Here is a 25,148-nt window from a genome sequence, read left to right on the forward strand (position 1 = left end):
AGATGTATGAATGATACTGTATGTTGTTCAGTTGTGAAGTAAAACAGTGCCATTGTGGTCTTCCAAAAATGAAGTAAAATCGCAGCAGCTTCTTGTGGGAATGTAGCACACCCCCTGTATGGTATTATTTCTCAGGTCCTGCTTTGAGGCTTTCACAGAGAACATGACTGGTGAGACCCAGCTTCTGGAGAAGAGGAGACAGTATCACTGTGCTGCCTACAACTGTGCAATCGCTGCCATCAGCTGCAGCTTCAGTGAGGCCAAGTTCTACCAAGGGTTCCTCTTTTCCGAGAAGCCAGAGAAAGTAAGATGCTTTTGTGTTTGGGGTTTTGAGGCATGCATACTTTTGGGGTCAGAGATTCGCTTTTGTAAGTGACAATGGCTGGAAAGTAAACTGGATGATAAAATGTAATTACGGGTGAGGTGTGTGTGTGTGTGTGTGCGTGGGGGTGTTCAACCATCCCACCATCTGATCTATCTTTTGTATTAGGTACCCTCTCTGCTCTAAACTCGTTTGAGTTAAGCAAAACAATTCAAAAGGAGGGGAGACTGTCTGTACTACCCAGACTATGAATATGAATAAGTGTTTTTCCCCTTGTATTTCAGAATCAGTTTATATTGGAGAATATCATTGACATGCAGAAGACGTACAGATTCCCCATAGAAGTTGAGGTATGTTCTCCAGTCAAGATCTGCCTTTATTGAAATGTTCCCTCATAGCTTCTCTGTTCAGAACGCTAAAAGCTATTGGTGAGCACTGATGCGATTTATATCAAACATGAGATTGGCTTGATATTGCTATGTTTTTCAAATTATATTCTCTAGTTCAAAACTATGAAAGTCTGGGACAGAATTGATCATTGTCGTTTTAATCCTTTTCCCGTTACTCCCTTTATTCCCCCCCCTGAAAATTAGGTTATTATAATAATGTCATATAATATGGTTTGGCATTTTGTACCCACCACAAGTGAAATAAAATTCCATACATTTTTCCTAAAGGTTCCTCTCGAGAGGAAGAACAAATTTGTGACAATTCGGAAAGAGGCCAGTGCAGAGAATGAAGGCAAGACTGCTTTGTTACATGAGTTACACATTAACATGAGTTACACATTAACATGAGTTACGCATTAACATGAGTTACGCATTAACTTTAGTTACGCGTTAACATTAGTTACACATTAACATGAGTTACACATTAGCATGAGTTACGCGTTAACATTTGCTACACATTAACATTAGTTAACTGAAGTTAGACATTAACTTCAGTTGCACATTGATAATAGTTACACATTACCATACACATTAACATAAGTTACATTAGCATTGCTGAACATTAATATTAGTTACACATTAACAGCAGCACAAAGCCATGATCCTTTCATGCTGAGCACTGATTAAAAAATATCTGGTTTTCTCTTTCCAGAAGAACCTCACTACCTGCCCACACAGTCCTTCATGGCTGGTAGCAGCCTGAGTGAGGAGATGAGTCAGTTCGACTTCTCCACGGGTGTCCAGAGCTTCTCTTACACTTCTGACGTCACTGGCCGCCAGACAGCCGGCAGCAGCAGGGTACAGATACTTCTACTTCCTTCTGCTCTGACTGTAGGAGATGAGACGGCTGATGTGTCTTCTCTTTTTAAAATGTAATCAAATATGTCAGACTTGCGTGAACTACCTTACGGGGCGACATTGACTCAGGCGGTAAGAGCAGTTGTCTGGCAGTCGGAGGGTTGCCGGTTCGGTCCCGCCCTGGGTGTGTCGAGGCGTCCCTGAGCAAGACACCTAACCCCGATTGCTCCTGATGTGCTGGTTGGTGACTCGCATGGTAGCCAATCGGCGTTGGTGTGTGAATGGGTGAATGAGAAACATCAATTGTACAGCACTTTGGATAAAGGCACTATATAAATTCCAACCATTTACCATTTCATTTGAGAATGATGCAGGTAGTTCCTGCTGAAGATCTGTTCATTTTTTTTCTCTCAGGGACGGACAGAGGCAGCCCCTCAGGATGAGACGATAGAGCTGGAGATGGACGAGCTGAACCAACACGAGTGCATGGCCACCATGATCATCCTAGTCAGACACATGCAGAGGATCACGCCCAGTGTGGAGCAGGTTTGTCACCATTTTCTACATCATTTAGGGGGAGTACCTTTTTCCAAAGAAGTCATATCTTTTCTCGATATCCTTCTGAGACCCGGAAATTCATTTTTGTCACCTGTAGGGGATGAGTATCTGGTCTTAATTTTAAGAACCAACCTGTGCTGAAACCTAACCTATAAGCGTCATTCAATAAAAACTAAACATTTTTTTCCCCCTGCAACATGTTGTCTCCTGAGATGGTTGTATTATCTCAAAAAAGCGGATATTAAACCATTGAATATTTTTAGTGGGTTTAATATGTATTTGACTTCGCTGAAGTTCTTGACCTTTACTACCTGTAACACTTTTATGACTATTATCTAATTTACCTATTGTTTCCTGACACATTTACACTAATTTTTTTGTGACATACAGTATATGTAAATTAAACTTTCATTTACTTAATTTTTTACATTACATTACAGTGCATTTAGCGCTCTTATCCAGAGCGACGTACAACGAAGTGCAAATGAAACACAAGTATAAGTGCGAAGAGGACCTGAGAGGACAGTACAGTTCTGAGTCCTAGTGTAAACATACAGATAATCAGAACCCTTGAAGAGTACAATGAACTTCCAAACTAGCATACCACAGTTGGCAGCTAGAATACCATAATAATCATGGTGGTGAGTTGGGGAGGGAAAGGTGTAGCCTGAAGAGATGAGTCTTCAGTCTGCGCTTGAAGGAGGTCAGAGATTCTGCTGTTCTGACATCCACCGGGAGGTCATTCCACCACCGTGGGACCAGGACAGACAGCAGTCGTGAGCGTGAAGTGCTGGTGTGGCGAGGGGGAGGCGCCAGACGGCACGAAGTGGCAGAACGGAGGGGTCTTGTTGGTGTATAGGTCTTGATAAGGGATTGAATATAATACAGGGGCTGATCCCTTAACTGCCTGGTATGCGAGCACCATGCAAGTTTGCTGAGCAGGGGCGTGACATGTGAACGTCTGGGAACATTGAATACCAGACGGGCTGCAGCATTCTGGATCACTTGTAGCGGTCTGATGGCAGATGCTGGAAGGCCAGCCAGCAGAGAATTGCAATAGTCCAGGCGGGACAGGACCATTGCTTGAACAAGGAGCTGAGTGGAGTAGGTGGTGAGAAAGGGTCGGATTCTCCGGATGTTGTACAGGAAGAACCTGCACGCCCGGGTCACCGTAGCGATGTTCTCGGAGAAGGACAGCCTGTTGTCCATCACCACTCCAAGGTTTCTTGCACTAGGGGATGAGGTCACTGTGGTATCCCCTAGTGAGATGGAAAAATCGGAGAAGGGAGAGGTTAGAGCAGGGATGACGATTACCTCCGTTTTACCTGGGTTTAGCTTTAGATGGTGTTTGCCCATCCAGCTCTGGATGTCTCTCAGGCAGGCGGAGATACGGGTAGAGACCTGTGTGTCTGTTGGGGGGAAGGAGAGAAAGAGTTGGGTGTCATCGGCATAACAATGATATGAGATCCCATGAGCAGAGATAACGGGGCCAAGGGATCTGGTGTAAATGGAGAAGAGGAGGGGTCCGAGGACTGAGCCCTGGCGGACTCCTGTAACAAGGGGGCGAGGGGCTGACACTCTTCCAGCCCAGGACACCTGGGAGGACCAGCCAGAGAGATAAGATTTAATCCACTCTAAAGCTGTGCCACAGATCCCTGTAGATGCCAGGGAGGCTAAGAGGATGGAGTGGTTGACTGTGTTGAATGCCGCAGAGAGGTCAAGAAGGATCAGGACAGAGGAGAGGGAGGTTGCTCGTGCAGCCTGAAGGGACTCATTGACAGAGAGGAGTGCGGTCTCCGTCGAGTGGCCAGGTCTGAAGCCAGACCGGTGGGGGTCCAGCAGGTTATTCTGTGAGAGGAAGGAAGAGAGTTGGTGGGAGGCAGCTTGTTCAATGGATTTGGATGGATTTACCTGTCCTTTGTGTTTCAGGGTGCAGAACCAAGTGAACTTCCGCCGTGGATGAAGTTTTTTCAAGGAAAATTAGAAAATTCTTCCACGCGGTTGAATGTCCGTCTCTTCATTGCGAAACTGATCATTAACACTGAGGAGGTAAAGACTTGGCTTCACGTGGCTACTTTCTACAAGTGCATTCTTACATCCTGAACTCCAGAAAACTCACTGTAATTTCCCACTACTGTCAGACGGTAATTTGTTAATCAGGGGGCCTCTGCTATTTTCATTGGTATGCATGATGAAATATGTTCATGTTCAAATATATCATGATCAGAAATTTCAGGGGTTTATGAAAGACTGCTGTTATTTTGAGTGACTCATGACCTGGTGAGACTGTTCCCAGCAGGTCTGAGCGATACAAGATAAGGAATGCCTTCCTTCCCTCGTGAAACCATACTATAGCAGGAATATGTTCTCTCTCAGTAATGATATAGCAGAAATACCTTCTCTCTGTGAGTAGTGCTATTGCATAAATACCTTCTCTCTGTCTGGGCGATAGTATAGTAGGAATGCCTTCCCTCTATCTGTTAACCACAGCTGTGGTTGATAAGTGACCATGATCTGTTTGTCTTTTTTGCAGGTTTTCCGTCCGTATGCCAGATTCTGGCTGGGGCCTCTGTTGCAGTTGGTGATTTCTGAAGAGAAAGGAGGTGCTGGAATCCACTCCATGGTGGTTGACATTGTTGTCACCGTCCTGTCCTGGACCAGTCTGGCCACCCCAAAGGTCCAACTCAATATTTTAGCATCGTTATTATTCATTATTATACCCACCAGTAACAGTATGAAGCTAACTGATACATAGCAGCAAGGGTATGTCCATACAGTATGTATCTAGTGGCAAATACCAACTAAAAATTGTCTGGTTTTGAAGCAACATTACACCAAAGGTCTCGTGTTTTTTTTCTCCTCCAGGGTAACACAAAAGATGAGGTCCTTGCGAATCGGTTGCTGCTGTTCCTCATGAAGCACTGTTTTCACAGTAAGAGAGCTGTCTTCAGGCACAACCTGGAGATCATAAAGACCGTGGTGGAGTGCTGGAAAGCCTGCCTTGTGGTGCCTTACGGGTCAGGAACAAATTTTATCCCTGCCTTTCCCTTTTTAGAAGTCCGGTCACAGTTTTGACTAGCGTAAACTCTTCTCTGAGCTGTGCATTAAATATCTTCCTCCTCTTTTAATGACATGAAATGTCTGACTGCAGTGTGATAATAAGTGGTGGCTAACATTGTGGGGTTCGGAGGATAACTTGTCTGCGCTCTCTCAAATCCAAAGAGGAGCTTGCAGCAACAAGGACTGACGATTAATGCGATTAGCAGCAACAAGCAATGGCGATGAATGTGATTAGGCATTCCAAAGTTGAATACATAGGGGATAAATATGTGAAACAAAACCGTGTCAGAGAAAATAAGTGCCTTCATCTGGTTAATATGAGAAACAGTAGCAGACTTGGCTAACATTTTCCGACCAGTGAGCGTCAGCATTACTGAGACACTAGGGCAAGTTCATTGGGATGTACAGAACTTTAATGATGCTGTTTATTCTGCAGTCAGATATATGAGCAGTTTTCTGCGACAGACCCCAGCAGTAAGGACAACTCTGTGGGGCTTCAGCTCCTGGGGATAGTGCTGGCCAATAATCTCCCTCCTTATGACCCCAGATGTGGGGTAGAGTATCAAAGGTAATGTAACACACACACACACACCCGCCATTTTCTTTTTTTCTGTTTTGACCATGTGTGGAAATATCTGTGCCAAATAATGGTGACTACCCAAAATGGTGACTTTGTAAACCTTGTGTTGCAGGTACGTCCAGTCTTTGACAAGCAATCTTACCTTTGCGTCCATGGAAATCTACACCCCAGCGTCAGAAATAATTGGCCTGAGCATGCAGTTTATGGCAGAGAAAGAGAAGGCATGTGAAGACTTTGTTGACATCATTCTTTGCCATTGTTTTGTTTTGCATTTTCAATGATAAGGGACAGACCAACTAATTGCTTATACACTCAGTGATGACTTTATTAGGTAGACCTGTACACCAGCTTGTTAATGCAAATATTTAATCAACCAATCATGTGGCAGCAAATAAATGCATAAAATCATGCAGTTTTTCAGACCAAATGTCAGAATGGGGAAGAAATTTATCCTAAATGACTTTGACTGTGGAATTATTGTTGGTGCCTGATAGGGTGATTTGAGTATCTCAGCTGATCTCCTAGGATTTTTATGCCCAACAGTCTCTAGAGTTTACAGAGAATGGTTAGAAAAACAAAAAAACATCCAGTGAGCAGCAGTTCTGCAAGCAGAAATGCATTGTTAATGAGAGAGGTCAGAGGAGAAGGGCCAGACTGATGAAAGGTGACAGTAACGCAAATAATCAAGCATTACAACAGTGGTATGCAGAAGAGCATCTCTGAACACACAATGTGTCAAAACTGTAAGCGGATAGGCTACAGCAGCAGAAGACTTAATTTATTACTTTAAAAAAAAAGTTATAAATACCTGATAAAGAGCACACTGAGTGTAGATCCCACTCTAACAGTCATTCATTGTGGAGATGAATTGTGGATGGAGGAATACTTTTTCGGTAATGTGAATATGGCTGTTCATCTGATTGAAGCTTTGTGCGGTTCACAGCAATCCGAGGGACCCCTTTTCGACCTCACTGCTAATAAGCTGAAGGAGCTTAAGAAAATGAATAAAGACGACCGATTCATTCTTTGCTTGAGTAAGGTGTCCAGGCACTACCCCCCCTTCGTGGATGGGTAAGAATTATTTCTCCTTTTAGTTTTCAGTGGAACTTACGACTGTGAAAATGTTCTGCTTTTTCAAAGCATTTTGCCAGCTGCATTTCCGTTCATGGTTACTTGACTCATAGAAACATAATTGTTTTTTATTCTTGCAATGTTCTTATCGTTGCAGGTTTTTGAGCCAAGTGTTTTACCTGTTGCCAAAGATGCACGGCCTGCTGAAGACACACTGTCTTGAGTGTGTACTTAGCCGGGCGGATAATATCCCAGATGTCTACTTCGAGCTAAAAACTAAGGACTTCAGCCGAGTCATGGGCCACAGGCAAGTCACCCTTATCATTTATATTATTCAAAGTATTACTTCAAAGTACAGTGCATTTCATATTTGAGTGCTATATAATAAAGCTATGTATTATTGTTAGTAGTAGCAGCAGTAGAAACAGCAGGGCTGGGTCACATGGATACCCAGTATTGGGGTTGGGTCATAATTATACACAGTAGTATGGTAGGGTCATAGGTATAACCAGGGTATATGTGTTATACAGTATATTGGGTCTCATAAGTATCACCAATAATGGGGTTTGGTCAGAGGTTTACCCAGTATCAGGGTTGGGTAGGTACACCCAGTGATGATGTTACTTATTTCCCCACATATTCTTCTTTTGTCAGGGATGTGGCCAGACAGGTTGTCTGTCTAAGTATTGTCCACAAGATTCTGCCAAACCTGAAGCCAGAGGAAGTTCAAGAGATCCTTGGTGTGGTGACTTCCTTTGTTAGCCACCCCTCTCCTGTGTGCAGAGAGCACATGTATGACATTCTCATGTGGATTCATGACAACTACAGGTATCCTTCCTTCTGGTATAGTTCTCACTGGTTTCTTATTTCTTATTTCTTATGTTTGACCCATGTGGATCTGGGTTCCATTTAAATGATACGCTTCCAGTTTGTGTGTGAAACTGGCCTTTGATGCCAAATTGAAGCCATTAATTTCCTATGGGAACATTACCCTTCCATTAATAATATTGCATTGTTATTGAAATTAAAAGTATACAATGAGAAGAGCTGAGAAACTATATGTTAAGAATCCACAATTGTTTATTGTTGCGATTAGTAATCAAGTTCATCTATAAGTACGAATCGTTTTGAGCAGCTCGTTTTGAGGTATGGCACGTACTAAATATTTGTCTGTTATTGATTGCTGATATGTTTGTTTAGTGACAAGGAGAGTCAGTCTGACAACGTCTCAGTGGATGTCTACAGTAGAGCAAAAGACACTCTGCTACAGGGACTTCTGGATGAAAACCAAGGCCTTCAGTAAGTCCATCACATTTATAATGTCATTGTGTTGCCGACACTCCATTTGTTTTGGTTCAGAGAAATATGCCATCCCTGTATAGTATTATATCATTCTTTGTCAAAGGCAGGAATGAAACCGAATACTGTTTCACACGGTCACTCAAAGACTTTCTTGTGTTTTATATTCTGTCCATGTCACATTCATTCCTCCTGCTTTTATGAGGGTCACACTTTTATGTGGTGTTCCTAATTGTATCAGATCCAGGTGGTAATGGAAGCTGAAGTCATTTTGGGGTCACCTGGCCTAGATAAACTGCTGGTCCCCGTTTCTGCGGTTTAAAAAGCCTGCTCCCTCTGCTGCAGGCTGTACGTGCACAACTTCTGGAGCCATGAGAAGCGTCTTCCCACGAGCACGCCGGAGCGCATGCTCGCCCTGCTGCACTCGATGTACTCTACCGGGACCGAGGCCCGCTTCCTCAGCCTGGCCACCAACCTGCTGCTGGAGCTCACCAGCCGCAGCCCCGACTACAGCCGGCCGCTGTTCGAGTACCCGCTCTCCGAGTGCAAGTTCCAGGTACGCTAAGGGCTGCCTGTAGCCTCGTGGCTAAGTTCCTTCACTGGGACCCGGAAGGTTGGTGGTTCAAGCCCCGGTGTTGCCACGATAAGATCAGCACAGCCGTTGGGACCTTGAGCAAGGCCCTTAACCCCATAAGGCTATAGCAGTAATAGGTTCCTGAGAAAGAATATAGCAGTAATGCATTCTTAAGAAAGACTAGCAGTAATGCGTTTCTCTCTGGTTTTAAGGAGTATGTGATCGACTCCAGCTGGCGTCACAGAAGCACAGTCCTCACTCCCATGTTTGCGGAGACCCTGGCCAGTCAGGCTGGACCCCAGTCCCAGTCCTCGTCCCAGGACCGCAGCTGGGTCCCAGGAGGCCAGCTCCGTGCCACCCAGGCTACCCTGGAGTTCACCCCGACTCAGACCACAGGTACTGCCACTGTTTCCACTTAATAAAAACACCCAGTTATATCAGGTATTCTTACTGTCTCCAGATGATGAAACACACCCAGTCTTTCAGACAGGTAATGCCATACTTGAGACCTTTTCCTACGAGATGACAAGTCACATATAGTCATCTTTACAATTGAATACATCTGTACATTTGTAAGTTAGTGTATGACTTTGTGATTCTCATTACCATGTCTTGTTTGTTCATTTAACTTACTTAATTGTAAACCTAATATAGAAGCAGTTTTGACTTGTTGGTTAATTACACAAGCTTCCTATTTGACTTATCAATCAATTTGAGGATTTCAATTTGGTGACTTAAAGGTAGAGTAGGTAAGATTTTTGTGTTAAATCATTGTTATAAACCATTATAAATCCCTTCCTACCATTGAAAAAGGCTCACTGACATGTTGACTCACCCTCTGCCTGTGTATATAGTCCTTAAATTTGGGTTTCAGAATATACAGCTGACGGTCTGACACTCTGTACCAAAAAATTGTATTGCTATACAATAATTCAAGCTCATTGGTTGAAAATTGGTTCTAATTGCCACATGCTGGCGTTTCAACATTGCTGCAATTCCTCTCTTGACTGATAGAAGTCCAAAATTACCTATTGTACCTTTCAATTTAGATTGTTGTTATTAATAATAGTTTATCCTCTAAGTAATTTAATATTCTATTACAGTATGCCATTTAGAGGCCTCCTGTTGGGCTTCCTCTTGGCTTTGCCTGTTAAAAGAGGGTGATCAGCAGTAAATTGAGCTGGGTTGGGCTGCCACACCCTAAATACTATAATCCTACCTGTCTGTCAGGACCATCATGTTGACCACATGGGATAAAAATTTAAAACAGAAAAATGTTCTTTACTTCTCGGTGGTTTTCTCAGTTTGTACAAAATGTCTGAACCTGGTCAAATCCCGGTCTGGGAAAAGTTGATCTTGGACAATATGGCTGCCAAGGGACATATTTGAGCAGAATCTGGTATGCATAATATTTTTATGAATATCTATAGGCAAAATGCAAACATGCAATATTGTTCTACATTATAAACTCTATAGGATTCCAGTGGCCTACATTCAATAATCAACACTGGCTTTGGGAGTTATCTCCCAGACTGCCTTACTGTAGAATTGCTGCTTGTGGCTATATCTTGACTTCATACGTGTTTAATGTATTTGTGTGGTTGCTTCTCATGATGGTGTGTACATTTCTCTAATAGAAAACAAAGTGAAATTCAGGGTTAGTAAACGTATTTGTCGGTAAAGGTATTTTCTTGTGTTGCAGGCAGGCGGAAGGCCTTCAACTGGCTCACCGGCAGCAGTGTGACCACCGTGGCAGAGTACACCCCACCCTCCTCTGGTTCCTTAATGGTTTTTGGGAAGACCGAACGACAGCAAGTCTCCAGGAAGGCCTTGGGGGCCGATTTTGGCTTGAAGCAGCTCAGCACCCCTACGGACACTGTGGACAGTATGACCAATGGTATACCCAATGTGGGGATTTCAGCCCTGGGGTACCTGGGAGCCAGTTTTACGGATTTTCTATATTTCTACTTTACATTTGTGTGGTTTGTAAAACCTCAACCTTTTTATTTAAACAGAAAATAATGTACCTTTTTTGCACTTTTGTGGGCTCATGAATCTACAGCCTTTGAAGGTATGTTTTTTTTCCTCAGCTGCGATGGAGAAGCGGGCTCACATCCTGAGGCTGAAAAGAAAGTTCTTGAAGGACCCTGAGAAAACCAGCTTGAGCTTTGCAAAGAAGGAGATCATTAAACAGAAGGAAGAGAAGGTAATTCAGAAAGACAGGGCACTTGAAAGGCACCAAAACCCCTTTCTCTTGGTGCTCTTGTTCAGAGTCTTTGCCCTTGTCACTCACCCCCACCGTCTGATATCTGTTAAGGTACTGTTCTACTGCATGGAACAGCCTCACAGTCTGGTATCTGTATCATTTGACCTGGGTTGCTCTTTATACATATATAACATAAGTCTGACATTTTGTTCTGCAGGAGAAGGCCGCGGATCAGAAAGTGCGGCGGGATGCCCAGGTGACCCTGTACCGGCGGTACAGGGTGGGAGAGCTGCCCGATATCCAGATTCAGCACAGCAGCCTCATCGCCCCCTTACAGGCCCTGGCACAGGTCTGTCCTGACCGCTCTCAATCGCCGAACAGGCTCTTTAAATTCACTCAATACTTTCCAACTGCACTGCTTTTTTTCCGCACACAAATTCACAAATGTAATGAAGTTTGGCCCTTTTGATTTTCTGCAGTTGACAAGAAACTCTCAAGCTTTGGTCACTGACCAATACTTGCAATTGTTTCCTTTCTCCACTCTTATTAAGTACTTATTTGATCAAAGTATATTCAATGTGAAACACAAATTAATTATGATGTGGAGGTCGCTACTAAATAAGGACTTATTCAGATTTGAATAAGGACTTATTTAAATTTTTACTTTTAGGTAAATCGGTACAGCCACCATTGTAAATAAATGACTGATTTAGCTTTTTTATTTCAGAAATATATATATATTTTAAAACCTGCATTGAGGGCTTCCTGGGTGGATATGGGGGGTGCACTGGTGACAAGAGAGGACAGTACAAGTGGGGAGGGACATACTCAGACTTTACTATTGAGCATCTTGGATGTAATTGACAAATGTGCTTGTTGTTTTAGAGAGACTCCACTCTGGCGAAGCAGCTGTTCAGCTCTCTGTTTGCTGGGATCCTGGTAGAAATGGAAGGGGAAAGGAGGAGAGTCACAGAACAGCTTCTGGAGGACATCAACAACTTCCTCAGCAAAAGCACAATATACTTCCCTCCCTTCGTGTCCTGTATTCAGGTTTGAGAGTTTCTTCATGCATCAGCTGGGGGACAATTCAGACTTAGTTTGTTGATCAGTCTGTGATAAACATATATTCATTTTCCAGTGAGTTTGCTTTTGCCAGTGCAATCACGGCTTGTGATCATTTAACTCACTGAGTTTGAACCACCACAAATACGAATGGAGCTACTGTACTTTTGTACCTCCAGCTATTTCATCATCTTTTAAAAAGATTACCGGTATTTGATTCTCCCAGGTCCCCCTGGGATCTAATCAAACACAGTTTATTAATAGCAATAGTAATGGTGATAGTGAGTAGCTATATTTACACTGGTGTTGCGTGTCTGCCTGCAGGAAATGTGCTACCAGCACAAGGAGCTACTGAAGGTGCACCCGTCGGGCGTGAGCTCCAGCTGCCTGTCCAGCCTCCAGCAGCCCATGGGTGTGCTGCTGCTGGAGGAGGCCCTGGGACAGGACTGGGGCCCCGCACAGCCCGCAGCCAAGCGCTCGCGCACCCAAAAACAGGTGTCCCCCGACACCGAGCGCTGGATCCACCTGGCCAAGTATGCCCGCCAAGCCCCGTACACTCACATTCTCCTAAACACCAGAGAAACGCATTACTGCTATAGCCTTTTTCAGGAACACATTTCAGCTATAGCCTTTCTCAGGAACACATTACTGTTATAGCCTTTCTCAGGAACACATTTCAGCTATAGCCTTTCTCAGGAACACATTACTGTTATAGCCTTTCTCTGGAACACATTACTGTTATAGCCTTTCTCTGGAACACATTACTGTTATAGTCTTTCTCAGGAACGCATTACTGCTATAGCCTTTCTCAGGAACACATTACTGCTATAGCCTTTTTCAGGAACACATTTCAGCTATAGCCTTTCTCAGGAACACATTACTGTTATAGCCTTTCTCAGGAACACATTTCAGCTATAGCCTTTCTCAGGAACACATTACTGTTATAGCCTTTCTCTGGAACACATTACTGTTATAGTCTTTCTCAGGAACGCATTACTGCTATAGCCTTTCTCAGGAACGCATTACTGCTATAGCCTTTCTCAGGAACGCATTACTGCTATAGCCTTTCTCAGGAACGCATTACTGCTATAGTCTTTCTCAGGAATACGTTACTGCTATAGTCTTTTCATCTGTTCATTTGTCATCTCGTTTTCCGTAATTCTGTCTCTGAGCAGTTTCTGATGGCAAAATCGTAATCCATAATACAGATTCATTAAGACACTTCAAGACTTTGGAAGGTAGTATTTAGCATTTACGATTGCAGTATCTGGTCTGAAATTCAGGGTTTTGTTATGAACCGTACCTACATGTACATACTTCAAGTTTAACTGTGCATATGTACAATAGGGATGTCACTTTTTTGTTCAATAATTGTTATAGCACATTTAAGCTATTTAGCTACAGGTTGAATTTTGTATTTTATAATGTATTTTAATTATACATTATGGCAGTTTTATTACAATTTTGACTGTAGAAAATTGAACAAATTCAAAACTTATTTATGAGATTCTTTCAAACTCAACTTTTTGTTAAAAGTGACAGCCCTAATGTACACTTACATTGGCTATTTCTGCAGACTGTACAGGTCTTTGGGAGACTACGATGTTGTGCGCGGGATCTTCAGTGGCAAGATTGGGACCAAGCCCATCACCAACAGAGCACTTCAGGCAGAAGCGAAGAGCGACTATGCGGAAGCAGTTAAACTCTATAATGAGGTACAGCGCTCTATAATGAGGTACAGCGCTCTGTAATGAGGTGCAGCGCTTCAGGTGCCAGGGGTGGGGGCACAGGGGTCTTCTGCTCCATAGAGAGGGTCTGAGGAGTTCTGCCTCCTGCAGCTCCCTCACCCCAAAGATGATATCACATGGGTACTGACCATCAGTAAAGTGGGGTGTGCTGGCCCTGAGGTCCCACAGACTTTTCGGCCTGGCTCGTCTCTGCGCTGTCCTAAAACTGTGTAAAATTCATAAGAGAGTGAGATGGTTTTAATGTGTTTATCCCAGGCTTTGAACACTGAGGAGTGGATGGACGGAGAACCCACTGACACCGAGAAGGACTTCTGGGAGATCGCCGCCCTAGAGTCCTACTCACATCTGACTGAGTGGTCTGCTCTTCAATACTGCTGCACCGTCAACTTCGAAGACCGCTCACCCACCGGGCTGCAGAAGATCTGGACCGATCCCTTCTACCAGGTATCGCGGGAGAGAAAGCCTTCACAGGTGCTATGGTTTCCGTCGTGATCGGTGAGGAGTGACGCGGGGGTTCTGTGCTTCAGGAAGCCTATCTGCCCTACCTGATGCGCAGCATGGTGAAGCAGCTGCAGCTGGGACAGCAGGACCAGGCTCTGCTCACCTTTGTCGACAACGCCATGACGGTGGAGGAGAGGAAGAGCATCATGGAGACCTGCTACAGCCATGAGCTCAGCCTGCTGTACATCCTGCAGGGAGACTACCACCGGGCCCAGTACTACGCCAACAACAGCGTTCAGGTCTTCATGCAGGTCAGAACTAAGAAGGGGCAAAAAAAACGAAACTGCGTTTTTTATTAGGCTGTAGTCAAGCTCCTTATATAATTAACCGCTGATTTGTGTCCGTGTAGAACTACGCCAGCATCGATTCTCTCCTGAATGAAAGCCGCATGACCAAACTGCAGTCGGTGCAGGCTCTGACAGAGACTCAGGAGTTCCTTAACTTTGTCAAAAGAGATGGTAATATCCCTGATAGCCCACTGTTGTTTATTTACAAATGTATTGAAGATTAGAATCGGATTATTGTAACTGAAATTGTAATTTTTTCCTTTCTCAGTAACACTGAATTCCCTCAAGAAACTGGTTACACTTTGGACAGATCGGTATCCTGATGCAAAAATGGATCCAATGAATGTGTGGGATGACATCATTACAACTCGGTAAGATGCCATTTTGCATAGGAGCCTATACAACAAGTTATGGTTGTTTTTTTTTGTTTTTTTTTTGGAATTTGCCAGTAATATATCAATAATAATTGGCAAGTCTTGCCATTTAGTGATGTTTGTAAGCTGCATCGATGCCAGGCCTAGAAGATTGTTTTCGTTTGTGTATTGTTTACAGTAACATGCATGACGCCTGCAATCCTCTGACTGCAGAAGGCTTTGGGCTTTACAGCATATAAAAGGACAGAAAGTCTGTGACCTTTTGTTGTAGTGTCCTTCTCGAAAGTGCTTTGAATTAATACCTGAATTAATTTGAATTAATCGATTTCCACTGCCTTGCTTATTTGACTTTTTATCCCACCTTTTTTATCCACCTCACATCTGATCAAATTGAGCTTGGTTGTGTGGTAGCTAAATTATGCAGGGGTGTACTGAAATTGTTTATTATTTTTATTTAAGTAGTTTAAATCATATAGATCTACAATATTGGTCATAGTTCTTGTGTCTCTCTTAAGGCATTTGCATCTCTGTTTCAGGTGCTTCTTCCTGGACAAGATTGCTGAGAAACTCACCACCTCAGCCTCTGGTGACACCATGGAGGTGGATGGTGATGGAGCCAGTGAAGTGAATGTACCACCTGATCACCCAGACCATCTCACTATGATGATAAAGGACTGCAAGTTCAGCATGAAGCTTAAAATGGCTGACAGTGCATGGATGCAGGTAAACTCTATGCTGCACCTTTAATGCTATCTCATTAATCAGGGTGGAACCCCCCTGTAGGCATACTGGATGAGGGAATAACTGGGGGATCGGGGAAGGTTTCCTGCCTACAGTATTATTATGAATTCCCCAATGGGGCCATATCATCAAATTACTAGTATCTAAACGATATCACCAAACTTATTTTTTGTCATGTAATTGGAGTGATGTTTTCTTGCCTTTGTGCTGATACCGAGTTGTCGTTTCAGAATAACTTTTCAGTGGCGACCAAGTTGCTGAAAGAGATCCACAGGGAGGCGAAGATGCAGCCCAGCTGGCTGTTGACCTGGGTCCACAGCTTCACACGCTACAGTCACAAACGCTGTCAGAGCCAAGCCAAAGCAGATCAAATCCTGACTGTCCTCAAGACCGTCCCACTGCTCGGTATATCACTTCAATTTACAGAGCTTGCCTCTCAAAGACTTACATTTGAGTTATTTAGCAGACCCTTTTAATCCAAAGCGACTTACAAGTGCATAAGTTCTTCAGGAAGTGAAAAGCATCAAATTCATGAATGGCAAAACACGCATTAAGGGCAGTTCTAACCATAAAAGCAATAGTTTATTTATTTTTCATGTTTATTTACTTATTTTTGAAATATAGGCTGTAAAAGAGGGATATGGGGGGGAGGGTGTGAATCAAGAGGGAGAACTAAGGTACAGTCTAAAAAGGTGCAGTCTTCTCTCTATACGCTAATTAGCCTGTCATACCATGATCCACCATGCCCATAAATAAGACAAACTCATCAAAGATGGGAATTTATACCAATAAACAATATTCTTATAAATCGGAGGTATGTCTTTGGTTTTCATGTATTGGACCTATTTGAGGAGTCACTGAGAAAATAATGCTTCTGAAAAGGCATCATCCTTCTGAAAAGTCCAGAATGCCTGTATTGTGCATATAAGTCTTGTGCAAGAACTATGAAACCAAGTGAATGTTGTTCACTGTCTTGAATTCTGTAGATGAAGCACAGATGAAGTACACAGATGCAACAGCAAAGTCTTTCCAGGAGCATCACATCTTACTAGGAACTACTTACTCCATCCTGGCTTCGGCTCTGAGTCGGGACTCCACCCTTCTGCAGGCTGTCGGGAGTGAGAAGGCGGAGAGGCTACTGCAGCTGTCTAGAACATCTTCACCTCCCAACCCTCAGCAGGTTAAAAATATGTCTCTCTAATGTGAAGTGACGCACACGCACTCCCCAAAGCACAAGCACAATATCCACTGGTATTTCCTTAGCCTGCATTTTCATGGGCTATAGCTCTTCATTTATTATGTGGAGAAAGAGTGACTAAACCTTAATCGCAAAGCACCATAGGTCAACATCACAATTCAGCCGTTCTTCACTGTGATACCTAACAGAGTAAACACAAAGCCCAGTGCTTTAGTGAACTCACTGCAGTACATTTCTAAACATAAATCACATGCTGCCAGTAATGGTGTCTAATGGTGAAAACCAAGCACTGCCTGTGGCTAGTGATGCCAACTAAGAGCTACTGCAGTTTTGCGGTGCCAACTACTGCTGTTGCCCAGTGAACAGAGACATCTGTGAGTAGTTGCTTATGTCTTTGGTGGTTGGATCAAGGTTGATTGACAGAGTGTGTACATCAAGAAAAGCAGTATGGAAAAAGCTTGAAATCTTATGAAACAATAAATCAATGTGGAAATAAATGTGAGTGAATTAATTAAAAAAATTAGTATAAATGCAGTATAAATGTAAACCATGAGTGTGGTAATTTTTTGTTAATTTGTTAACCCTTTCAGTCCCAAGAAACGTAACCACCATAAAATCCCTTTTGGCACTCAGCATGCTTATACCTTTTCATCCAATCAAAATGACTGCTATACTATTGTTTTGAACCCCAATTAAAACCCTACGAAATGTACTCAATTTTCTCAACCAAAGCCAGAAGCCCTTGGTATTTGGATGGAGCCACTTAATATTTGAGCTTGGGACTGGAAGGGTGAAGATCTTTTTGAAATGCTGGTTCTCTGGGCTCGGTCTCCAGTGTGTTGACATGGCGGAGGCCCCCTTGCAGGTGGTGGTGGGACTGCAGCGGCGGGCTCTGGAGCTCCTGCGCGGTGCGGTGAAGGCGGCCGAGGGGAAGCCACAGTCCTGCCCGGGGGGGGCTGTTGACACCCCCAACACTGTAGAGGCCTACCTGGCTCTGGCCAATTTCTGTGACAAAAAACTGCGTGACGAGGAGCAGAACATTCAAGGTAAATATGCAATACAGAGCCTGTCCAGATCATTCATTAATAAGATGTCAAGGCATTGCCTAATATCAGTCTTAAATCATTAACCATGACTTCTCCTTGACTCTTATTTGCTTTCTCAGGATAAGTGGCTTGGTAAAGGTCATTCTGCTGCTTGTTTAAAGCACTTTTGCAGTGCAAGTTTGCCTGTCTTTTAAAAAAGATGTGTGAAAAGGAAAGCGTACAGTATTTTAGTCAATCCACTGACAAAAGGAAAAACTGAAAGTGAAATTGATGTCCTTGTCTTCAGCTTCAGAATTCCCAGAGCTCACCACATTCCCTGTCATTGTGGTGGAGATGCTGTTGAAAGCCCTGAAGATGAACTCGGAAGAGGCTCGGCTAAAATTCCCACGGCTCCTACAGATAATTGAGCTGTATCCTGGCGATGCCCTGAATCTCATGGCCAAAGAGGTCAGCCTGACTTACTGTCCAGGATTTATGCTGCAATTCCATGGTCACTATGAAATAATGATGTTCAGTATGGAATGACTGTATTACTTGTCATGAAATTGGGTTTCTTATAGTTTATTTTACAATAAATTTTAGACATTTACCTTCCCCTACATCTGTGGTGCTTCTCCACCAGTGTATGTTCACTCTTGACCATGGCAGGTTCTCTGCTTGCTTAGGTCTTGTCTGTGCCGTGCTGGATGCTGATTGGTTGGATCAATCAGATGATTGCGCTGCTGGACAAACAGGAGGCGATTGCGGTGCAGCAGATTATCCAGGAGATCGCTGAGCTGTATCCACAGGCACTCATCTACCCCTACATGATCAGCAGTGAGACCTTTGACTTCCCACTCTCTGCCACCGGGCATGCAAACAAGGAGTTTGTCACCAGGTAGTCCAAGACTGCTAATTTCTCTCAAGGCCTCCACAAACTTGAGTTAACAGTTCTGTTCATTAGTCTCAATGTTAGTCTCAGAATCTGATCATAGAAGAGCCTTTATCTTGTTTGATTGATGTCGCTGTCATTCTTGAAGTACTGTATGTACTGGGTTCACAGCATTCAGTGCAACCACAGTATTGTGGAAAAGAGGACTCAATCCAATTTGCAATTCTTTATTTTAATTTGTTAATATCGCCCTTAAAGTTTGGAATAATGAACCCTGAGACGGGGGGAATATATGATTAAAATAAAAAACATTTAAATATTTTATAGATTAGTAGCTTTGTTTCTTTACCAAGCTAAAGTATTTTTTTTTTTTTCTCCTTGTTTTCCAGGCTGAAATATCTGCTGGATAAAGGGGGGGTTCATAAAGACTTCATTGATGCCTTGCAGCAGCTCACAAACCCTGAAATGCTTTTCAGGGTAACACACATTTACACAGCTTTTTAATGTCAAATTATTATTTGACATAAACTTTAAGTATAAAATGCTCAAAATGGTCATTCCATCCCATTCTCATTATTTTGAAGTTGGAAAGTATGTAATGAAACATTCTTTTCAGGACTGGTGGGACACTATGAAGAATGAGTTGGAGAAACCAGGCACAGACAAGAAGACAATCAGGGCAATGTATGGGGAAATGCACTCTATTCTGGGAAATCAGAAAGCAGAGGGTTTTGGGTCTTTCCGCAAGAGGTTCATACAGGTAGTGTTACAATGTGTTATGTTGAATGATTGTATTCGAATGTTTTTTTTGCTGTGAGGTTTCTTTCAGTTCCATGTAATGGCACATTGAACCTGATAATACATCATGAGTAGAACTGGCTATTCAGCTTATCATGCATTTCTCCCCCCCCCCCCCCCCCCCCCCCCCCCGGCCAAAACAGAAATTTGCCAAAGAGATCGAGAAATTGTTGGGAGAGGGTGGCTCAAAGCTATTTGAGAAGAGGAAGGACAATAACTATCTGAAGTCAGTGGAGGCTCTGGGATCTTCCATGCGTGTATTCCAGAAGGAGCCAGGGAACCTGAAGGAGTATTCCCCCTGGATGAGCAGTTTCAGAGCGGATATCCTGAAGAATGAGCTGGAGATCCCAGGTTTTCTTTCTTTCTTTTTTGGGGGAATTTTTTTAAACTTTTTTTTGCTTTCCAACAATAATGATCTGTGTTTTAATGGAAATTGAAGAGTAAATGTGAGGTATACCCTGGATACAAGTGGTTGAATAATGCTTAATGAGTTCATAAAAAGATAAAATGGTAAACTCATGATGAGTTGGCCTGTTCTGAGACCTTCTGGTGAAAGACCTTCCCTTAGTAGCTTTTGGTAAAAATACCGTATCACCACAAAGAAGGTGAACATTCAATTAATTATTTAAGATTTTAAAGAAAGGCTCAATTTTATTCTTCTTCAAGCTTCAACCAGTTTTTATTTTGGTGGAGTGATATTTGAAAACATGGGAGAATTGGGGAAGAATTTATCCCAAACTGAGCCAATTTGGCTCCTGTGTTCCTTAACAAGAACAGCACTAAGAAATAATCTGGCTCATTAACAGTGCTGGTAAACTGACATGATGCTGAACCGGAATTATTCATGCCATGCATCAGTTGTACTGTATGTACGTACAGTACCCTCAGATTAAGAAAGCATTTTAGTGCAGCAAGTCTTCATTAAAATAATAAATGAATCTGTATTGTATTGTATTGTGGGGTCCCATGGCTTCCCGTATCGCTGGGATATAAAAAATTATTGGAATAATTGGAATATTTTCCTATTCTAGGACAATATGATGGCAGATCCAAGCCTTTGCCAGAGTATCATGCCAAGATTGTTGGATTTGATGAGAGGGTACGTACATTATGTATTAAACCGAGAAGGCCAAGTGTCCTAAGTATTGCAGAAATGCTGAGGTTGGAAATGTCCTGCACCAGGTAAAGGTTATGACCTCCATCCGGAAGCCCAAGAGGCTGATCATTCGGGGAGATGATGAGAGGGAGCACCCCTTTCTGGTGAAAGGTGGGGAGGACCTGCGGCAGGATCAGCGCATCGAGCAGCTCTTCGGCATCATGAACACCATCCTGTCCCAGGACTCCAGCTGCTCTCAGAGAAACCTGCTGCTCCACACCTACCAGGTGGTTCCCATGACGTCCAGGTACGTACCTCCAGTCAGGTGGTTCCCTTGACATTTTTCATGGGTCTACCTAACTGTGCTTGGAGTGTGCTGTTTTGTACACTCAGTCTTGTTTTAATAATAAATGTACAGGGATTTGTAGCTGACTGATTTGCGACTCAGTGGTTGTGTTATGGGGAATGGACCCAGCCTCTGAGGATCGAATACAGTATGTGGACTTCAATTTGATGAATAGCTTAAGTGGTTTTGAGAGGATGTGATGTGTTAATGATGTGATATGTAGAGTGGATGAGGGTGGCCAATGATGCCAAATATGGGTGTAAGGATCCTGTATCTCACCCCAACATGACCCATATTTTTCAATTTCATGTTGACATATTGTTTTATGGGGACTGGTCCTGTTCTCTTCAGGATTGGCCTGATTGAGTGGATAGGAAACACCTGCACACTGAAGGACTTCCTGAACAGCAGCAGGACTGAGGAGGAGAAAAATTCATCAAGGTCAGCATGCTGGAAAAACTGACTCGGCACGCAACCTGCCAATCTCACCTGCCTTTCCATTCTTCCTCCAAGACTGAGGATGCTTCTGCCCCTGCGCCGTGGTCGGCTGGGGCCTTATCGGCCTGCAGTGGTACTGCTCGCCACATCTGCCTGCTCTCTTAATGCATATTTCTGTATTTCAGACCGATGGAAGCTTACGAAAGTTGGCTCAGCAAAATGGCAGGGAGAGTTGATGGAATTGCTCGATATGGTGAAGTGTACAGGTGGGTGGTGAAAGAACACTCACTGGAGTCTGAACCCATAAAACATAAATTATTTTGTGCAAGATAAGTCAGTTTTCCTGTTGCTTATACCTTGTTATTCTGCCCGAATTACAAGTTAAATTTTGTGTAATTTCATAATTATTTATTATACCTTTAATATGGTCATGATGCATAACGATTGGTCTTGTGTGTTACAGGAAAGTAAATCGCAATGAGACGGTCACCAATTTTAGGAATATTGAGCGCCTTGTCCCAGAGGATCTTCTGAGGTATATATAAATTATTATCTTGAAGTGGAACTATGGTAAGATTTGAAATCTGTCAAATGATTATTATTTTACACTGTGGTCAATTGTAAATGTCTTTGTATTTCCTGATGATAATGGTCATGATAAACACAGCACATTTATGGGCAACTGTTAACAGCAATGGGTAATGAGGTGAGCCACAGGGCAACTTGTTTGGAAAACAGGCATGTTGCAGTGAAAATAATAATGTTATTTATATTGAATGCCCCTTGTGTAGGTTTCTGCACTGTAAGATATTAGGCTCTACAGATTAAATCCAGACACTCTTGCCCCCTAGAGGGTCATTCACAAACCTGAATGGCAGGGTGCAGAAAGGGAGATACCCAACACGCTACAAGCCAGCAAAAGAAAGAAATATCCAATAGGTGCTCTACAACCAGGACAGATTGATTACATGAGAACAGGAATGGCAGGGTCTTTGGGAGGGTATGATTAGCTCTGTCTTGGTGCAGTCTTGGCTGCCTTGACAGCGACATTGGCTCAGGTGGTAAGAGCAGTAGTCTGGGAGTTCGATTCCCGAGCTGGTTGGTGCCTTGCATGGCAGCCAATCGCCGTTGGTGTCTGAGTGTGTGTATGAATGGGTGAATGAGAAGCATCAATTGTACAGCGCTTTGGATAAAGGTGCTTTATAAATGCAACATTTACCATTTCCCTTTCCAGGAGAGCGTTCCTGAAGATGAGCAGGACGCCCGAGGCCTTCCTCTTTCTGCGGTCCCACTTCTCCAGCTCCCACGCCCTCATATGCATCAGCCAGTGGGTCCTGGGCATCGGGGACCGCCACCTGTCCAACTTCATGGTCAACCTGGAGACCGGAGGTGCTGTCGGCATCGACTTTGGCCACGCCTTCGGCTCTGCCACGCAGGTAGGTGCTTTTCATGCAATCGGAATCAGTTCATCAGCCATTTTCAGTAGATAAAAAACCCCCCAAGCCAGATCTGTTCTCTCTTCCCCCTTGCAGAAGCAGCTAGGTTTCCATCGATTAAGAAATAAAACAACCAAATGGAACAATACAGCTGCAAGAAACAATTAAGGGCCGAATAAGAGTGCGTAGCTGCAAGAAATCCTATATATATATATAGTCATTCAACAATGGCATATCGGTCCCATTGTCCTAATTTTGAACATACTTCTCTGCAGCCATATAAAGCAGAGTAATATCGTATTTTAATAATGTTTGGACATTGACGGCATTATGCATAAAGTGCTCATTAGTTATGTAGGATATGGTATGTATTTACCTTGCGTTGTTTGTACCCTCAGTTTCTGCCTGTTCCTGAGTTGATGCCATTCCGCCTGACGCGGCAGTTCCTTAACCTAATGCAGCCTATGAGAGAGTCTGGTCTGATACAGAGCGTCATGGTACATTCACTCAGGGCCTTCAGAGCTGATCCAGACCTGCTCCTCAACACAATGGACATCTTTGTCAAGGAGCCTTCTTTGGACTGGAAGGTGTGTGTTACTTGAGTATTGACAGCGGTGCGGTTACTGCAGTGACAGGAAAATAAATGCTACCAGTCCTAATTCTTTTTCAGAACTTTGAGCTGAAGCAGCTGAAGAAGGGGGGTACATGGGTGCAGACTGTAAACACCAAAGAAATCAACTGGTACCCAGTTCAGAAGGTCAACTTTGCCCGAAGGAAACTGGAAGGAGCTAATCCAGCTGTTATCACCAGGTATTAAAGTCAGTGTACCGGTTGGTGTGGTTGCTGTATGGATAGAGCGTCATACTGTTTGGATAGAGCGTTGGGTGGTGTGAGAGACACTATGGCTGTAATATGACTTTGTATGGTCATTATAGCTCACATGACTGTATGGATGTAATAGCCCATATAACAGTGTGTATGGTCATAATGGCCTACATGACTGTGTATAAATATGATATCCCATATGACTGTGTATGGTCATAATAGCCCATATGACTATGGTCATAATAGTCCATATGACTGTGTATAGTCAGAATATTCAATATGAGTGTGTATTTTCATAATAGTCCATATGACTGTGTCTGTGGGCATAAAGGTTCATCTAAATGTGTATGGGCACAATAGACTCTTCTTTAACTGTATGCACAACTGAGAAACCAGATTTTCTATGGGATATTCTGGCATTCTTTAACTGAGGCTTGCTGTAAAAATGGGTTTGGAAATGTACACATCATAACGGACGTACCTGACGATCCTCCAAACAGCGGAGTGCAGATGAGCTTGCTGCACAGTACGTTTCTGGTCTGAATGTTAATTCATCTGCCCGCGTGCTTTTACAGCGAGGAGCTGAGGCTGGGCTTCGAGAAAGCGGCCCCTTTCAAAGGCATGCTGGCGGTAGCGCTGGGGCAGGAGGAGCACAACGTGCGCGCGCGGGAGAGTGCAGACGGCCTGTCTGTGGAGGCCCAGGTGGACTGCCTGCTGGACCAGGCCACCGACCCCAACATCCTTGGCCGAGTGTGGTTCGGCTGGGAGGCCTGGATATGAACATCACCTCCTACACACCTGCCGTGTCACACATTCCTTTCCTACTAAAACAAATACCATTACCAGAGTCATCAAAAATCGTATTGGATAGAGTAGGTACTGACAACTGAGTTTTCGCATGGTTTTTTTTATACAAATTGTATGCTGAGTGAATGCACATTTAATATGGTTCCTGGAAAAATAAATGTTGATTCCACCAATAATCCCGCCTTTCTTTTTTTAAATGCCATTTCCAGTCATTTTCTCCTGTATTTAGAATTCAAGTGTACACAGGCACACCCTGTCCTCTGAAGCATGCGATATCACTGGAGTTTTTATCTCACCCCGCAGGCCACAAACCAAGTTCACAGAATTAATGCGCAGCTTTAGCAAACCGAACAGCACAGGAGAACAGCATGTTAACCAACACTAGATTTTGGGGCCCATCCACACACTGAAGCAGTGCCTTAACAGATACTAGATCAGTCAGGGTTGTGTGGTACACAATGCATTATGGTAAGTAATATGCATGCCTCTAGAGTCTGACTGGGTAAACTAATATGCATATAGATGCTTTCTGATTACCCACAATGCATTATCCTGCAACCATGAATGTGATTGTGTGGTATTTTATGTATATACTAACAAGGCACATTTATTAATAGCCTACTTCTGATTGGTTCCGTTTAAGGGGAAACCAGCGCT

General features: G+C 43.4%; 1 protein-coding gene across 1 annotated transcript in view; it reads left to right on the plus strand.

Annotated features, from left to right (window-relative positions):
- prkdc (protein kinase, DNA-activated, catalytic subunit) overlaps window positions 1-24,667 on the plus strand; it is a 50,201-nt gene extending 25,534 nt beyond the window's left edge. The window contains exons 43-86 of the mRNA XM_061217111.1: window positions 136-304; window positions 607-672; window positions 1,000-1,063; window positions 1,424-1,569; window positions 1,984-2,115; window positions 4,057-4,176; window positions 4,661-4,804; window positions 4,993-5,144; window positions 5,624-5,755; window positions 5,880-5,988; window positions 6,711-6,838; window positions 6,996-7,145; window positions 7,493-7,666; window positions 8,039-8,137; window positions 8,483-8,693; window positions 8,924-9,107; window positions 10,414-10,608; window positions 10,802-10,917; window positions 11,135-11,266; window positions 11,803-11,967; window positions 12,304-12,512; window positions 13,556-13,694; window positions 13,983-14,171; window positions 14,255-14,479; window positions 14,578-14,686; window positions 14,784-14,886; window positions 15,426-15,612; window positions 15,861-16,035; window positions 16,617-16,810; window positions 17,694-17,874; window positions 18,161-18,321; window positions 18,540-18,751; window positions 19,135-19,222; window positions 19,362-19,505; window positions 19,687-19,894; window positions 20,575-20,642; window positions 20,726-20,946; window positions 21,337-21,426; window positions 21,609-21,689; window positions 21,887-21,958; window positions 22,658-22,859; window positions 23,258-23,446; window positions 23,530-23,669; window positions 24,260-24,667. Of these exons, the coding sequence (XP_061073095.1) occupies window positions 136-304; window positions 607-672; window positions 1,000-1,063; window positions 1,424-1,569; window positions 1,984-2,115; window positions 4,057-4,176; window positions 4,661-4,804; window positions 4,993-5,144; window positions 5,624-5,755; window positions 5,880-5,988; window positions 6,711-6,838; window positions 6,996-7,145; window positions 7,493-7,666; window positions 8,039-8,137; window positions 8,483-8,693; window positions 8,924-9,107; window positions 10,414-10,608; window positions 10,802-10,917; window positions 11,135-11,266; window positions 11,803-11,967; window positions 12,304-12,512; window positions 13,556-13,694; window positions 13,983-14,171; window positions 14,255-14,479; window positions 14,578-14,686; window positions 14,784-14,886; window positions 15,426-15,612; window positions 15,861-16,035; window positions 16,617-16,810; window positions 17,694-17,874; window positions 18,161-18,321; window positions 18,540-18,751; window positions 19,135-19,222; window positions 19,362-19,505; window positions 19,687-19,894; window positions 20,575-20,642; window positions 20,726-20,946; window positions 21,337-21,426; window positions 21,609-21,689; window positions 21,887-21,958; window positions 22,658-22,859; window positions 23,258-23,446; window positions 23,530-23,669; window positions 24,260-24,464 (6,580 nt within the window). The 3' untranslated portion in view covers window positions 24,465-24,667. The remainder of the gene's footprint in view (window positions 1-135; window positions 305-606; window positions 673-999; window positions 1,064-1,423; window positions 1,570-1,983; window positions 2,116-4,056; window positions 4,177-4,660; window positions 4,805-4,992; window positions 5,145-5,623; window positions 5,756-5,879; window positions 5,989-6,710; window positions 6,839-6,995; window positions 7,146-7,492; window positions 7,667-8,038; window positions 8,138-8,482; window positions 8,694-8,923; window positions 9,108-10,413; window positions 10,609-10,801; window positions 10,918-11,134; window positions 11,267-11,802; window positions 11,968-12,303; window positions 12,513-13,555; window positions 13,695-13,982; window positions 14,172-14,254; window positions 14,480-14,577; window positions 14,687-14,783; window positions 14,887-15,425; window positions 15,613-15,860; window positions 16,036-16,616; window positions 16,811-17,693; window positions 17,875-18,160; window positions 18,322-18,539; window positions 18,752-19,134; window positions 19,223-19,361; window positions 19,506-19,686; window positions 19,895-20,574; window positions 20,643-20,725; window positions 20,947-21,336; window positions 21,427-21,608; window positions 21,690-21,886; window positions 21,959-22,657; window positions 22,860-23,257; window positions 23,447-23,529; window positions 23,670-24,259) is intronic.
- Window positions 24,668-25,148: the final 481 nt, after the last annotated feature.

This window comes from Conger conger, chromosome 13, assembly GCF_963514075.1.
Source record: "Conger conger chromosome 13, fConCon1.1, whole genome shotgun sequence".
NCBI lineage: Eukaryota > Metazoa > Chordata > Actinopteri > Anguilliformes > Congridae > Conger > Conger conger.